At 39.7% G+C, this 17,594-nt stretch overlaps 1 protein-coding gene across 1 annotated transcript in view; it reads right to left on the minus strand.

Annotated features, from left to right (window-relative positions):
* The window catches only part of OXR1 (oxidation resistance 1), a 226,982-nt gene that overhangs the window by 34,831 nt on the left and 174,557 nt on the right, over window positions 1-17,594 (minus strand). The window contains exons 8-9 of the mRNA XM_058174310.1: window positions 5,131-5,312; window positions 3,407-4,128 (exon numbers count right to left, since the gene is read on the minus strand). Of these exons, the coding sequence (XP_058030293.1) occupies window positions 3,407-4,128; window positions 5,131-5,312 (904 nt within the window). The remainder of the gene's footprint in view (window positions 1-3,406; window positions 4,129-5,130; window positions 5,313-17,594) is intronic.

The following is a 17,594-nucleotide window of genomic DNA, read 5'->3' on the forward strand; positions in this document are numbered from 1 at the left end:
CCCCCACCCCATAAGGGGATGCATCGCAAACCAGCACTAGGGGTAGTGAGTCGTGATATTGGATGAGCAGGCTATCACTTGAGAGCAGGTTCTTTACTGCTTCAAAAGCCCTATTTTCTGACTTTCCCCAAGACCAAACAGTATTTTTCCCTAAGAGCCTATGCAGCGGTTCCATAGCAGTTGCTTTGTTCTTTAAAAGACCGCGTAAAAATTAACCAATCCTAGGAATGCCTGCAGCTCTGCTTTGTTTTTGGGCGCTGGAGCCTTCCTAATTGCCTTAACCTTGCTTTCAGTAGGGTGAATTCCTTTCTTGTCTATCCGGTAGCCCAAGAAATCGACGGATTCGACCCCGATCTGGCATTTGTTTGTCTTGACTTTTAATCCGGCTGTCCGGAAAATGCTCAAGACCTTTCTTAACCGCTCCCCCAATTCCTCCATGTTTTCCCCTGAAATTAGGACATCATCGAAGTAAGGAACTACCCCTGGGAGCCCCTGCAGTAGTCGTTCCATCAGGTTTTGGAACAGCCCTGGTGCCACACTGACCCCAAATTGCAATCGGGTGCACTTGAAGGCCCCCCTGTGCGTCACAATCGTTTGGGCTTGGGCTGTGCGGGCGTCTACTGGCAGTTGTTGGTAGGCTTGGGCCAAGTCTAACTTTGCAAAGACTTGCCCTTGCCCCAAGAGTGCAATAAGTGTTGCACCACGGGAACCGGTAAGCGCTTTTCTGTAAGGCTTTGTTAAGCGTCGCCTTGTAGTCAGCGCAGATTCTAATTGACCCGTCCGGTTTGATGGGGGTGACGATTGGCGTCTCCCACTTTGCGTGATCGACTGGCACCAAAATCCCCTGATTTATGAGCTTGTCCAGCTCCTTATCGATTTTTGGTTTTAGGGCAAAAGGGACTCTCCTCGCCTTAAGCCTAATGGGGGCTACCTGGGGGTCTAAGTTGAAGGAAATAGGGGTCCCCTTGTACTTGCCCAGGCAGTCCTTGAAGACATCTTCGAACTCGTTAAAGAGAATGTCTTTCAAATTGCAGTCACTTCTGTAGATGCCAGTCACTCCCATGCCCAGGGCACGAAACCAGTCTAGTCCCAACAGACTGGGCAGAGTTCCTTCGACGATCGTGATGGGCAGGGTCTTCTTGTGAGGGCCGTACTCGACTCGGACGGAGGTGGTCCCTCGAACAGGGATGCGATTCCCCTGGTAGTCGTGGACTCGTAGTCGTTGTGCTTGCAGGTGGCGCTTCGCGACGGACGGCAGCGACTTCGCCAAAGTGTCCCAGGACATGATGGTGATCGCTGATCCCGTGTCCACTTCAAGCCGGCACCGCACTCCCTCTATTTTTGGCCTGGTGAAGATCTTCTTCTCCACTTTGGTCGAGGCGCGGCCTATGACCACCGTTGTTTGGTTGGAATCGCGCCTTTTTGTTTGAGCCAATCGCGGGTCGCCTTGCCGATTCCGCTCTGATTGGCCGATTTGAATTTTCGGCGGAAGGTTGGGCGCTCGACAAACTTGAGCTAGGTGCCCTTTCTTCCCACACCGACATGTCGCATCTTTAAATTTGCAGCGTTGGCGCTGGTGTTGACCCCGCAGCTTCCGCATTCGTCTCGGTCCCCTTTGTCGCGTTTTCGGTGCGGCAGACCCTTCCTCGTCTTCACCGTCGGATTCGGTCTGAACCTCCTCCTGGTGCACCGGGTTGCCTTGCGCTCGCCTTTTGTGGAACCGGCTTCTGTAGTGTCTCTGCCGCTTGGGATGACATTTCATGTGCTCTGGCTTCGTCCAGAGCGTTGGCCAGCGTTAGGTTGCTCTTTGCTAGCAGCCGTCGCCGTAAACGGATGTCTTTGACCCCTCGGATGAGTTGCTCGAGGAGCACCTCGTCTAGATCACGGTATCCGCAGTCCTTGGACGCTCTTCTCAGGGCGGCCATGTAATCACCGATAGACTCGCCCTCCATCTGTCTTCGCTCCCCGAATTCAAACCGCCGCACATATTTAGACGGTGTTGGGGCGAAGTGGTTCCTTAGCAAAGTCTGTAAGGTTGGCCACGACACCGACTGCAACGGTGTTGGCTCTGCCAGGGCTTCCGCGATATCGATGACCTCCGGACCGCAGTGGCTTAGGAAATAAGCCCTTTTCCGGTTATCTGGAACTCCGTGCAGTTCGTTGGCTTCTAGGAAACTTTCAAAACGGGTCATATATGTTCCCCATTTTTCCTTAGCCGGGTCGAACGGTGCGGGCGGAGTGTAACTGGCCATCTCAGCTTTTCTGCCCTGGATTTGCTGGGTTCGGGTCTATTGTGCTTCAGCTCGGTTCTGGTTCTCCTCAGCCTCGAGATCCCATCCTCGTCGCCAATGTTAGGTTCGGGAAGTAACGAGGCTGGAGACCAGGGTAGTGACAACAGCTCTTTAATATAGGGTGAACCCAGCAACAGGCTGGGGGAAAACCTCTCCTTTTATACAGTTCTGCTGGAGGCTTCGTCCAATCAGCAACGTGCTGATTTCCCGCTCAAATATTTAAAGGTACAACTGTTAATACATAACAGGGACTGCCCTGTGGAACATTATCCCTCCTGATCTTAGATTTATCCCATCCCTCTAAGCCTCTAGGAAGGCCCTGAACATATGACTCTGCCACTATGCTTGCTCCAGCAACGATGGGGAGTTCTTCCAATGGCTGCACTGAGCTAACATAAATGAAGTCTACAGCTGATTATGATTCTGTGTTTTTAAACTAATTACGGATAGTTTTTATATTTTTTGTATAACCTGTTTTTATTGTTTATACCAGTTCTTAGCCAGTCAGGTCACCGGGACCAACCTAGATTGGATTCTGAATTGATGAAGGTGATTATTATAACAATTCTTGTGAATTATCAAGAGTGACAAGACCCTTCACAATGCAGTGGTAGAAAAATGTTGCTAAAAGCTCAGGCAATAGAGATAGCTCAGGCAATAGAGAAGCCTGTTATTAAAAACACAGAGCCTGCAATTACTGCAGGTTCGAGCCCGGCCCAAGGTTGACTCAGCCTTCCACCCTTTATAAGGTAGGTAAAATGAGGACCCAGATTGTTGGGGGGGCAATAAGTTGACTTTGTAAAAAAATATACAAATAGAATGAGACTATTGCCTTATACATTGTAAGCTGCCCTGAGTCTTCGGAGAAGGGCGGGGTATAAATGTAAACAAAAAAACAAAAAAACAAAAAAAAAAGTTAACACTGAGCAGACTTTTGCTTTCTCTCACAGAAATCAGATCCTTCAGAAATAGTATATTTTGCATTACCCCATAATGCATTTTGATTACAATAACATTGGGAATATAACAATATTTTTTCCAACCATGTGCACAAAGAATAATTAAGATTTATTGAGAAAGTTTATGGTTATGCTATATTAACTTTAAACTCTTACCTTCTATAGTTCCATCTACTATGGCCATTTTGTGTTTCATTTCATTATGTACTTCCTGGTGGATGGTATCTCGTTGCTGTTTGGTTTGTTGCATAGTATGGGTCTTCCAAAGCTTCCGCAGCATCTCTGTATCTGTCTGAGAATCTTGAGTTGGCAGTTTCACAGTTTCCCCTTCATTTGTGGCCTCTTTTTGAGAATCAGTTTTTTCAGAATCCAAATGCTGCTCATCCTCTGGTACATTTCCTTCTACAAGTTCCTGACATGTTCCATGTTGTGCTTCAGCATCAGAAATAGATCCTTCTACAATATTCTGAATATCTTTTATTGCTTTTTCTGCTGCTTTCGAGTCCACAGTATCATTAGCAGAAGTACTGCCATCATTCAAAGGCTGTTCTCCACTGGAGTTTACATCCCCAATATTATTAACAGAGTCTGAAATATCCTTTACATATTCTCCGCCAGTGTGGTTTACTGTCTGGACAGATTCAGATGAAGCTCCAGAAGATTTGTCTTGTCGAAGATCATCCAAAAGCTCTTCCCGTATAGGAGACAGTTCTGACTCAGTGAAAACATCTTCTGACAGAGATTCTTCTGTACTCCTTGGAGCAGTACTGGCACTATCATTTCCTGTATCTCTCATTCTTAATTCCATTTCATCAGTATTACTTCTGGTAATTTTCTTGAAGTGGCAGAGATCTTTTACAGATAACTGACCTACATCACTAAAAAGTAAAGAAGACCTCTGTGTTATAACCTGAGAAAACAAAATGCACATAACTTTTTTTTAAAACTGGGATCATTTTAATAGAACCATATCTCTGTAGAGAACACCCCCCCCACCTCCCACTCCATTAGTAGTGGACAAGATTTATTTATTGCAAAAGTGTCTATAATACTAATTCTATGAGCTTGAGTGTGTACAATAAAATAAAGAGATATCCCAGTTGTGTTTAATAAATACATAAAACACGAATACAAATAAACAGGACAGCACTTAAAATAGCTAGGTACCATAAGCCTATTTAAAAAGGATGGTTTTTGAAATCTTGAATGTTAGAAAAGAGAGAGACAGACATACCTCTGTGGACATTGTATTCCATAATGTGTGGGGTACAATGGAGAAAGCTTAATTTCTAGCCCACCTGTAGCTCAGGAAAGGATTCTTTATAGAATAGTCTTATATTCAAACATAGGAAACTCTTTGAGCTACCTTATGAGGGACAGAATTCCTTATTCTTGTTGTAGTAGCTATAGATAATTTAACTTCTGCAGGTTGTGTGAAAAAAAAACTATTTTCCAATTTTTATTTTTGTATTTACAGGCTTTAAAGAAACCATTATTTGGGGCACATTCTATGGAGAAGAATTTGCATGGAGAATTTCATGCTAATCAATAAAACAAAGTCCTACTTATACATAATAATTGTGTCACAAAAACAACCAATATTTTATTAAAAGTGATTAATGAAGCTGGTCACAAATCCATGTAGATTGTATGAGAATCTGATAACATGTCAAATCAGAAAACATTTTAAAAGCTATGATGTAAGTCACAAAAACTTTCCGATTCCAAACCTCTTTGTCCCCAAAGTCTATAAAAGCATTGGGGTTTTTGCCTCAGGAAAACAACATAGGGTGATGTTATGCAAATGCAATTTTTTTTTCATTTGACTTCCACACAGAGAGAGAGAGATGTGTGCACATACATACACTAATCTATCTTACATGGGTAACGAATCCTGTATTTTGCCATCTGCAGCTTTATACATAGCAGCTGACATCACTTCTTCCATTGGACACATGATGCCATACTCTTCACAGCCGTTTTGTTGAACCAATGGATCTGTTTTATGTGGATCAAACATTATATTGTTTGGCGTCACTAGGAGCACACCGGTGACAGTTCCCTAAGATAAGGAAAAAAACAATCAAACTACCTGCAAAAATAAACCAAATCTTTTCAAATTATGTCTAGAAGTGATCTAATCACTTCATTTTTAATGAATACTGAGTACTTTTGTTAAAGACTAACAAACACATTCAGCTTTCTTATAAACCACAGAAAAAATGTAAATTCCTGGGAAATATAATATTTAAGGAAAAACAGTTTTGCCTAGTTAACATTATACCAATATATAGAAGTTATTGCTGTGAAAAAGGAAGTTTTAGCCATAATTCAGAAATATTGTAAAATGGTACTGTAAAATAATTTTGTATTTAAATTGTTCAAATAGAACTGTCTTTAATGAATCTTAGTATAAACTTAACATTTCAGCAGTTGTATTTCCATAAAATATAAAACATTTTTTTGAAAAGCAGTAATTTTATAAGTCATGCCACAAATGATATCACGTTACATATTTCAAAGACTTTATGAAATTGTGGTTAATTTTAATGAAGTCTTTTTCAATATATAAACACCTATTTTTTTCAAGATGCTGTCCACAAAAAGAAAAGATTCCTGTGCATTTCTGCAGATATGAATTGCTTGCATTTGAAAGGGTTATATAGCTCTGAAGAAGCAGAAAGAGGTGCTATATATACTGTTTGAGATGTATACTATGTATATGACAGTAAAAGTGGATTTAACAAATACATAATAAATAAGATTGGGAAAAAATAAGAAATTCTCTCTCTCTCTCTCTCACACACACACACACACAAACAACTAAATAGACTAAAGCCTATATAGTAGCCAAGAAAGAAATATTTCAAGTACATAAATTAAACCGATTATCATTTGAAATAAAGCTTTGCTTATAAGATCAATTTGGTTTTTCGCCTTTAGGCAAATTCAGAATTCAGAAGTATTTATTTTGGAAAGTTATGTTAAAACTCTTGACTTTTATTCAGTTCACCATAGAAAGCGATGAAAGTGGTCAGAGGAAGGAAAAAGAGACACAAAGGCAGAATATGGACTGAGTTATATCTAGTACAGATTGGAGAATTGATATGCTTTTACTTTATGCTTTTACTGACGTGAGGAAAATCTACAGAGAAAAATATGTTGTATATTGTTGAGTCCTTAGGTCAAAGGAAGAAAAGGATGAAAAAAAAAGGAAGCAAAACTTGATATAGGCAAGATGAAAATTAGAGAGAAAACTAGAGAGGGAAGGAAAAACCCATGCATTTCAGCCACTTAGTCATTCCTGTTTTAAGCAGCAGCAGCTTTTCTTATTGGGTAAGAAAAAGGCATTCTCAAGAATAGAGCATTTCCACTACCTAGTTTCTATCACATTTCTCGTCTTTATTACCTTTCCTTGCTGGAAGGAGAAAAGTGAATGTGAATGCAATTTTGAGTAGTTCTCTGCAAGAGTTATTTTTATGTGAGAATCTTGAATAAATGCAGATGGAAAATTAATTAACTAACTGGGATATATTTTTAAGAGGCACTGAAGAGTTTATTTAGTACTTTTTTTCTTATCCTAACAGTGCCCCTGCTTCATTTTTTTAAGAGGGGAGTGTGACTTCTGCAAGTTATACGCACAGGGACACAATAAAACCTATGCACACATTTTCTAAGGAAGATACTAGATTCTTCTGGAATTGCTAATAATAAATTGACAAGGAGAGAAAGTTAGACATTATAAGGACTTCCTGTCTGTGAAGTTTTTGTTTTCTGTTTTGTCTTTCTTTTGGGGAGATCATCTTAAATTCAGAGAATATCCTCTTCTCCAATAAACACGGTAATTTTAAATGGAAAACTTACTTGGTTTGGGCCATGTCTATTAAATTTCAACGTCTGAAGTGAATTAATTTATATAGCATAACTGGCTAAGAATTCTCTTAACATTTGTAAGATAGTACAAGTATATCCTTTCCTATTGTCTGAGAACAGAAAAGACAGTCTAAATATTTTGTGGAAGCATATATGCAAGTATCCTTAAAAATATACTATTTATAAAAAGATGACATAACTCCATGGTCCATAGTCAATAAAAATCTATGTGTATCTTCTGTTGTATCTTTCAACTCAGCTACTTTTTTTTTCATTCGATATTGCAATCATTACTATGATAAAGTGGATGAATGTGGCATGGTAATATATAGCTTTGATAAAGTTGTATGGATAGCCTCTATTCATAGCTAATATCAATTAATTACCAAAATTCTTCTATACCAATAAAAGGAAAATTCTCAAATAATTTAGGCAACACATTATTTTATGTAAGAAACATATCATTCTGTACCTTATTACTAGTAATGTATTTACAATTGATCTTGAGAAATTTTTCTGTGAAAGCTTCCTCCTCTTCTGACGTGGATGACACAACCCTTGTAGACCGAACACATGGATATGCTGGTATGGCTGTTGTTTCTTTCTTTTGTGCCCCATCTGAATCCTAGAGAAACAAAAACTGCAGTGATGGAACCAAAAATAGGATGCGTTTTATAAATGTAGCTTGTCCTTGCCAAACCCTTGTAGTATAACAGAAGTTCAAACAGAGAAGTTCAAGTCAATGATAAAAATGAGTCATTTTAAAACATCACCATATGTATTAGAAATGAATTATACAGACAATATTAAATCACAAGCTGATATATGAAAGGTCTACAGTATTTCACAAAGCAATGTACAAATATGCATTATAGTTTTATTTAATATTAAAGATATTAACATTCAAGATAACAACAATGCTGTCCAATGTTAACATCCACATCAACCTTTCAAACTATTTGAAAACAGAAATAGATTTGCCTCAGTTCTGATCAGATCAATTTCATACTTCAATTTGACTACTTTTCAGGAATGCGCCCTGGGGAAAAATATTCCAGATATGTGTGTAGGCACACATACATATACTTACAGCTGTCTTCTCAGCCTCGGCTTCTGAAGATGTAGGTGACAAAGGACTTTCAGGGCTAAGTGAGGGGAACTCCACACTGGAAAGATACTCTGGATCAGGAACATATAAAACCTATAAAAACACATTTTGATTAAATCTGATTTAACAGATGTAGATATTATTAATTTAAAATTAAAACATTATTTGCACATGGCTCATTTATGTCTGCATAAATGTCTTATAGAAAACTGCAAACTTTAATATTGTGATCAAAATTTTGTTTTTCAATAAATCAGTAGGTATTTAGAAATGGTACAGAAATTATTTATACTTTATCTGATATTTCATGAAATGCCTTGTGGATAATACGTATTTTATTGTGCTTATCTTTAATTAGCTTTTTAGAGTTTGCTTAGGATTTCATATCCACATTTATATGTGAATTTCATTCATGTTTTGTTGACTCCACAAAGACTTTATTTCCCTTTTTTAGAATTTGTATATAAATAATTTTTTAATAAACTTTGAAAAATATTGAAGATAAATGTATGCCCTTATTCTTTTATTACAGAATTGTCCTGTTACTTAAGATAACCTGCTAGAACCATAATTCTTTTCTATTTAAACTTTCAAAATGTATCTGGAGTTTATTAATTGGTTAGTTTTAACCATTCAGTCATGTCCGACTCTTGGTGACTTTATAGGCAAGTGTTCTCCATGCTACCCTGTCCAGCATAACTTCTTTCAGTTGTTGGATTATTTTTTTTTGTTTACATTTATATCCCGCCCTTCTCCGAAGACTCAGGGCGGCTTACAGTGTATAAGGCAATAGTCTCATTCTATTTGTATATTTTTTACAAAGTCAACTTATTGCCCCCCCAACAATCTGGGTCCTCATTTTACCTACCTTATAAAGGATGGAAGGCTGAGTCAACCTTGGGCCGGGCTTGAACCTGCAGTAATTGCAGGCTACTGTGTTCTAATAACAGGCTTCTTAACAGCCTGAGCTATCCCGACCCCTAATGATCCCTGTTCATCTTTGTATCATCTTTGATGGTACCAAGCCAACGAGTTCTTTGCTTACCCCTTTCTCCTGATCCACTAATGTCATAAGGTAGTCATTGCCAAAGGAAGGGATGCATATAATGTTCAATAAACCATTAATTACTCATCTATTTTTAATGTACTTATCTTATGTAATAAACAATACCTGTCCAGGGACAACTGCTCTGGAAAATAGCTTGTTTAACTGCACCAATTCATTAGGCGTAGTATCAAACTTCAAGGCCACAGTATTCAAAGAATCTCTTGACTCCACCTGTTTAGAGAACATAAATGCAATTAAGTGATATGTAGCCAAGTCTTCCCTACATTCTTGAACGTCTAACATTATATTGTACATTTTTAAAAGAAAATAGCAGCCAAGAAAAATGTACAGGCCTACATTTTATTAGTAGAATTGAAATACAGTAAAACAATAATTCAGTTGTTCTGAATAATCTGGAGTTGAATAAATTTCGAAGATAAAAAGACTAACTAACCAAATATTTGAGATGCCTACAATTTTATTTGAACAATTTAAGTTACTTAAGAACCATTTCTAATAGAATTGTTTTAAAAAATAAGCTCTTCTAAAAATTATTCAGTAGCATGCAGTTTTTTCAAATTTAAAATATTTTCTTAGCTGCTATACTGGGAATAAAAAGCTGATGTTTCCGATTTGACATACAAATTGTTATAACCATAAAATGGGTATTCCAAAGAAAGAAAGGAGCAGGGAGTAGAACAAAACACTAATCATTATAAAATATGATTAGTTTAGATTAAAATAAAACTTTACCCTCCAACAACAACAACAGTTCATTAAAACAGAATTAATGAATAATTTATCTGGTGATTCCATGTCCCAAGCGCTATAAACTATTTCTGATTTATTTCTAATAAAAAAAATCAAAACAACATTATTTTTTAATGTGCACTGAAGATTTTTAATTAGATTCAGCATACACTAGGGAGAAGCTGAAAGACAACTATCTGTCAAATAGATATCAAAACATTTGAAGCATTTGCTGCTGAGTCATTGAGACTCTAAAGTTTTGCTTATTGTAAACCCCAATCAAGCCAGTCTTTTAAAAATGAATGATATGGACATTGGCCAACATGGTGCTTCCTGAAAACAGACATGTCTGAAACAATGGAAATTATTGTTTCTGTTAATGCTTGAGGAATTTTGGTCAGTTCTCACAACATGACAGAATTCATTTTGAAAAAACAAAACAAAAGAGCGTAACTCACCTGACAGAAATGACAAAATATAAAATATAACAAATATCTAATCAAAGTCTGTCAACTACACTTAATAGAAAGCAATTGTGATTTACAAATTTTAGATTTTAGTAGCCTATAAGGGCAAAGCATTTTATATCCATGTATTTTTTTAAAAACATACAGCTTTAAAAAAAATATTGGGTTTTTAATATTGTCATGAATATGAGCCAGGATGGTGCAGTGGTTAGAGTGCAGTACTGCAGGCTACTTCTGCTGCCTGCCGGCTGCCTGCAATTTGGCAGTTCAAATCTCACCAGGCTCAAGGTTGACTCAGCCTTCTGATGGATGAGCCTGGTGGATAAAATGAGGACCCAGACTGTTGGGGGCAATATGTTGACTCTGAAAACCACTTAGAGAGGGCAGTAAAAGCACTGTGAAGTGGTATATAAGTCTAAGTGATATTGCTATACAATTTCTATTAAAAACAAGCAGCAAAACTGACTTAATACTACTATCCAGCAATACACTCATCATAATCAGAGGAAATTGAATATCTTTAGTTATTGCTAACATATATTTTTCTTATCAGTATTATTAAAGCACTTATACTTTTACTTTGGAATAACTGCAATCTATATTTTTACATTTTAAAATAAATATTTTAAGTAAATAAGGGGCCAACTGGTATTTTTTTAATAGCTGTATTTCATAAACCTTCTGAAAACCACATTTACAAAATAGTGAAGGGTAGGTAACGACTTTACAATAATTAGAGCACCATAAAAGCCAAATAAATAATTGGTAGAGATTTACCACATTGAAAAATAATATCCCTACGTGATAGGAAATATATACTGTGTTTCCCCGAAAATACGACATGTCTTGAAAATAAGGCCAAGACTGATTTTTGGGGTGGGCGTAAATATACGCCCTCCCCTGAAAATAAGTCCTAGTGAAGGGTTGGGCGTGGGCAGCACAGAAGGCAGCCCTTCCCTTACCCGGTCAATTAATGGCAGCTGGGCTCCTTAATGGCAAAATACGAATTAGCTAAGCTTATCGGGAGCTGCCCAAGCGTCTTGGCGCTCGCCCGCCTCCTATCCATCCATCCATCCATCTCCCACACCTGAAAACTCCCACCTCACTCGCAAGAGAGCAGCCACCTGGCACCTCTTGCCACTTGGTGTCCAACCAGCGGACACCCCCCCACTCCGACCAGGCAGAGTGTCACTCACCGACCGAGAGGTATTCCAGGATCACAATGTGGGCAAAGCCAGTGAGCAACAGGTCCTTGAGGAGTACGCGCCGCCGCTGTCCCAGCACTGAGGATGGCTTCCTTTGTGGCTTTCAAACCCCAGCTGGAAGCCGCTGGAAGCAGAAGAGAGGCCGGTCAGGCCAGTCACCTGCTGCCAAGTCTTCGGGAGTTGGGGTAGAGAGTCTTCCGGCAACCAGGGCAGAGAGTCGACGAAGGGTGAAGGGAGCCGCAGTCCCTTATGGGGAGTTCGCGCCACCGCCATTCCAGCACTGAGGATGGCTCCCTCTGCAGCTTCCAAACGCCGGCTGGAAGCGAAGAAGAGGCTGGTTGGGCCAGCCGCCTACTGCCAAGTCTTTTGGGAGCTGGAGTAGCAGCATGGACCTGGAACCACAGAACATTCCTGACCAGCCTCTTGTCCGCTTCCAGCCGGGGTTTGGAAGCTGCAGAGGAAGCCATCCTCAGTCCTAGGTTGGCGGTGGTGCGGATTCCTCAAAGACCTGGTGCTCACCAGCTTCACCCACATCGTGATCCTGGGATATCGCTTGGTCAGTTAGTGGCGCCTGCTTGGTTGGGTGGGGTGGGGTCCGTGGTGGGCACCAACTGGCAAGAGGTGCTGGGCAGCTGCTCTTTTGCGAGCAGGGTCCCGAAGAGCCAGGCAGAGGTACGTGAGGATTATTTTAATACCCACATGAACTCATATATATATATATATATATATATATATATATATATATATATATATATATATATATATATATATATATATATATATATATATATATATATATGTGTGTGTGTGCCAGATTTTCACGGGGTATGGTCTTGAGACTGGGTTCTTGTCCCGTGTAAGGTTACCTTACATGGGACAAGACCCGAATACGCAAGACCCACACACACACACACACACATATGTAGATCTTGGCATATTCAGGTCTTTTCCCGTGTAAGGTTGCGAGTATCTTGGTGACGTTTCGACGAGGTCTCACTCATCATCTTCAGGCTTCAGCTTCGTGCTTCTGGGAGCAATGTGTGATTGCAGCTGTTTCTTCCTTTTTAACTGCTAGTGGGGGTTTGAACTGATTGGGTGGGAACTTGGCTGTGCTCTGATTGGATGGGGGTTTTCTGTGCTCTGATTGGCTGGGGTGTGTCCTGTGTTGGTGGGGGCTTGGTTGTGCTCAGTCTAGTCTGTGCTGCAGGGGATTTGAGCTGGTGAGCTGTATAGCTGTTGTTTGGCTTTGTGGTACATCTTCATAGTGGGTGTCAGTCTGCTGCATGAATGGATTGAGGGGTTTGAAATGGCTAATGTTGCAGCTGCGGTCTGGCTTCTGGTCCTGGTCGGCTTCATGATCAGTGTGGGTTTGGTCTGCTTTCTGGGTGGATGTGTGGTGGTGACATCCTGTGTGGGTGTGGTCCTAGTCTTTTGTTCCTGAGCTTTGGTGTTGTAGCCTCTGGAGTTCTGTGATGTGATGTCCTGAGCAGATGGCTGTGATGCAGCATCCGGGGTTTTGGTTTGGCTCCGAGTCCAAGGTCTTGTCATGTGTTCCTGGCATGTGTCAGCTTGCCTTGTGTGGTGATCAGAGGGGGGCTCAGCAGCCAGTGGTGCCAGCATGGTCTGGCTTCTGGATGGTGGTTGTGTTTCATCTGTGGGATGGGTTTGGGTTTGAATCTGGTGAGGATGATTGGTGGTGGTGTCATGTGTTGTCCTGGGTCCAGTGTCAATTTTCGTGGCTGGGACTTGTTTGTCGACTAAGGCTAGTTTCCAGATGTCTGGTAGGCAGGAGGTGTCATCACATTTGTTCATGCTGTGTGGGCGTTTATCTCAATGGCTTCTCTGATTATTCTGTTTTTAAAGTGTTCAGTTTTGGAGATTAATTTGGTTCCTTCAAAATCAATTTCATGTCCTGTGGTTTTAAGGTGCTGGAAAAGGGAGGTTTTTTCCTTCTTTTCTGACTGTGTTCTTCTGTTCTGCTATATATACACACACACTTTCCATAGATAAAGCCATATTTAGAGTCATTTGATTAGTTATGTATCTGTAAGCTCTACTATATTTCTATATAAGAAATTTAAAATAAACTGAAATTTAAACTCACATGGAAGTAGGACTGCAACATGTTTTGGATTTTATTATTCAGTATTTCTTTCTATAACAGATTAGAATGTACTGTTTTTCTAAATCCTATGATTTATGAATATATTAATGAATAGTGGATAAATCCTACCATATTATACATTTTATATTTCCAAATTCACTGAAAAGAGTTTGATTACTGGCAACTGTGGCTATATTTTTCTCCTACTGCAATAAATCAAAATCTGAGTGTATAATAACTTCATGAACAAGCTTATTATCTGATGATAACTTTACTAACACATACATTATATAGATTTACACTGTAAAATTGACACAAAAGCTCTGCTTGTGTAGTTTAATACACAAGTCATTCAAAGCAATTTTGTTAGAAATGCAAAAGCATGATAGCTCATACCACTCTGTATCAGAGTGCTTATACAAGTAATTCATTTAAAGTGAAGGAACCAATTCACTTCCTAATTACATTTTATGGTTATATACTCATTAGTATCTCTGAAATTCAGCGATGGAAAGCAAAAGAGCAATAGAACTTTAGAGTGAGTAGTTCTGTTTAAACTGTCACAAAAATACTCACAGTACATACATAGAAATAGAATCCTAATAGTCAGCTTTTTACTAAGTTTCATTTCAAACAAATCTTTTCTACTTAAAAATTAAAACACTGAATTGATTTACAGTGGTACAATTTTAAAATTCTGTATCTAAAAACCATAAATATATTCAGACTTTTAGTTTCCCTTAGTAACCAGAAATTTAAGACTGACTATACTTCTGCTTAAGGGTCATTTGAAGAACACACAGGCTCGGAATTCAGTTACTGATGATTAAAAAACAGAACTAGTCCCTGATGTATTAATAGGTCAATGAAACTTAGAACAAAAATATTTGTGTACCACACTGGTAAAATTGGACAAAATTATACTAATCTACACTCAGTGGTTTATTAGCTATTAAAAGCATTAGAAGCAATAAGGGATTTATTGATGACTTCTGAAAGTACAATAAGGCATATATTTTAAAATCAGTGATGTACTATTAATATATAACATCTACAGGAAGACTGGAAAGTTTAACAGAATTACTCCATAATATGTTTGAAAAAATTCAGAATACTATTTATCAATCCCATTAACACAAGTGCCAATCAAAGAAGCCTTGACAGCTATCCAAAACAAATATAACCCCCAAGCACATACTAGATCTGACCAACCACTGCCTATCCAACACATACTTCATCTATAACGGACAAAATACAAACAAATAGAAGGCGCACCCATGGGATCACCCTCTCACCTGTCATTGCCAACCTCTACATGGAACACTTTGAAACCCAAGCAATAGAAAAATCTGATCACAAACCCAAACTCTGGCTCAGATACGAGCGACACCTTCATAATCTGGCCACACGGGAAAGAAAACTTGAAAACTTCCTCACACACCTCAATAGCCTACACCCCAAAATACAGTTCACCATGGAAACAGAAGTTAACAACCAACTTCCTTCCTAGATGTCTTAGTCTACAAGAAACCCAATGGCTCCCTAGGACACACCATCTACCAGAAGAAAACACACACATACCGCTATCTGCATGCACTCTCACACCACCACCCAGCACAGATCAACTCCGTAGCCAAGACACTCATCTCTAGAACAAAATGCTTAGCTGACGAACAACACCTAAAACCGAACTACACACTCTCACAACGTATAACATCCAATGGATTCCAGAGAAATAAGATTACCAAACTAATCCAAAAGAACCCCCACTAAAACCCAAGACAGAGAGCAAGAAAATGGCCCAGCCCTCCTCCCATATATAAAAGGCACCACAGACAGAATCAGCAAGATCCTCCACAAACATAACATCAAGACAGCATTCTGCACAAACCAAACAATATCCACCATCCTAAGAAACCCCAAAGACAAAATTGAGTTAGAAAATCAAGGAGTATATGAAATCCATGCACCGCCTGCCCCACATACATTGGACAAACCAACAGAAGAATAAGTGCATTGAAGAACACACAGGCTCGGAATTCAGTTACTGATGATTAAAAAACAGAACTAGTCCCTGATGTATTAATAGGTCAATGAAACTTAGAACAAAAATATTTGTGTACCACACTGGTAAAATTGGACAAAATTATACTAATCTACACTCAGTGGTTTATTAGCTATTAAAAGCATTAGAAGCAATAAGGGATTTATTGATGACTTCTGAAAGTACAATAAGGCATATATTTTAAAATCAGTGATGTACTATTAATATATAACATCTACAGGAAGACTGGAAAGTTTAACAGAATAATCAGAGAAGCCATCGAGATAGAAACGCCCACACAGCATGAACAACGAGATGATACCTCCGCCTACCAGCCATTTGAAACCTGCCCTTATTGACAAGCGTGTCCCTAACACGAGGAATGACACCAGACCCACACTCACGAGGTCCACAGGATGTCACCACACATCCACCCAGAAAGCACACCCAAACCCACACTGATCAGGAAGCACGACCAAGGACCAGAAGCCAGACCGCAGCTGCAACATTAGCCACTTCAAACCTCCAATCCATACATGCAGCAGACTGACACCACCACGAAGATGTAGCACGACCACGAACACGAAGCCAAACAGCAGCAGTGCAGCTCACCAGCTCAAAAACCCCTGCCCCACAGATTAGACTGAGCACAACCAAGCCCCCACCAACACAGGACACACCCCAGCCAATCAGAGCACAGAAAACCCCAGCCAATCAGAGCACAGCCAAGCTCCCACCAATCAGTTCAAACCCCACTAGCAGTTAAAGGAAGAAACAGCTGCGATCACATTGCTCCCAGCACGGCTGAAGCCTGAAGATGACGACGAGACTGTCGAACGTCGCCAAGACACTTCCAATTTTACACGGAGAAAACCCCAACCAAGACCTATATACAAACACCGTGAAAACCTCAGAAAACAAATATATATATATATATATATATATATATATATATATATATATATATATATATATATATATATATATATATATATATATATATATATATTTGTTTTCTGAGGTTTTCACGGTGTTGTATAGGTCTTGGTTGTCTGGTTTTCTCCGTGTAAGATTGGAAGTGTGGCGACGCTTCGAAGTCTCATTCGTCATCTTCAGGCTTCAGCTTCGTGTTTCTGGGAGCAATGTGATCGCAGCTGTTTCTTCCTTTAACTGCTAGTGGGGTTTGAACTGATTGGGTGGGAGCTATTGTGCTCTGATTGGATGGGGGTTTTCTGTGCTCTGATTGGCTGGGGTGTGTCCTGTGTTGGTGGGGGCTTAGTGCTCAGTCTAGTCTGTGCTGCAGGGGATTTGAGCTGGTGAGCTGTATAGCTGTTGTTTGGCTTTGTGGTACATCTTCATAGTGGGTCAGTCTGCTGCATGAATGGATTGAGGGGTTTGAAATGGCTAATGTTGCAGCTGCGGTCTGGCTTCTGGTCCTTGGTCGGCTTCATGATCAGTGTGGGTTTGGTCTGCTTTCTGGGTGGATGTGTGGTGACATCCTGTGTGACCTTGTGAGTGTGGGTCTGTGTCATTCCTCGTGTTAGGGACTCGTTTGTCAATAAGGGCGGGTTTCCAAATGGCTGGTAGGCGGAGGTGTCATCTCGTTTGTTCATGCTGTGTGGGCGTTTATCTCAATGGCTTCTCTGATTATTCTGTTTTTAAAGTGTTCAGTTTTGGCGATAGTTCTGGTCTTTAAATTCAATATCATGTCCTGTGACTTTAAAATGTTGGACCAGGAAGAAGTT

The sequence above is a fragment of the Ahaetulla prasina genome, chromosome 3 (genome assembly GCF_028640845.1).
Source record: "Ahaetulla prasina isolate Xishuangbanna chromosome 3, ASM2864084v1, whole genome shotgun sequence".
NCBI classification, from domain to species: Eukaryota; Metazoa; Chordata; class Lepidosauria; order Squamata; family Colubridae; genus Ahaetulla; species Ahaetulla prasina.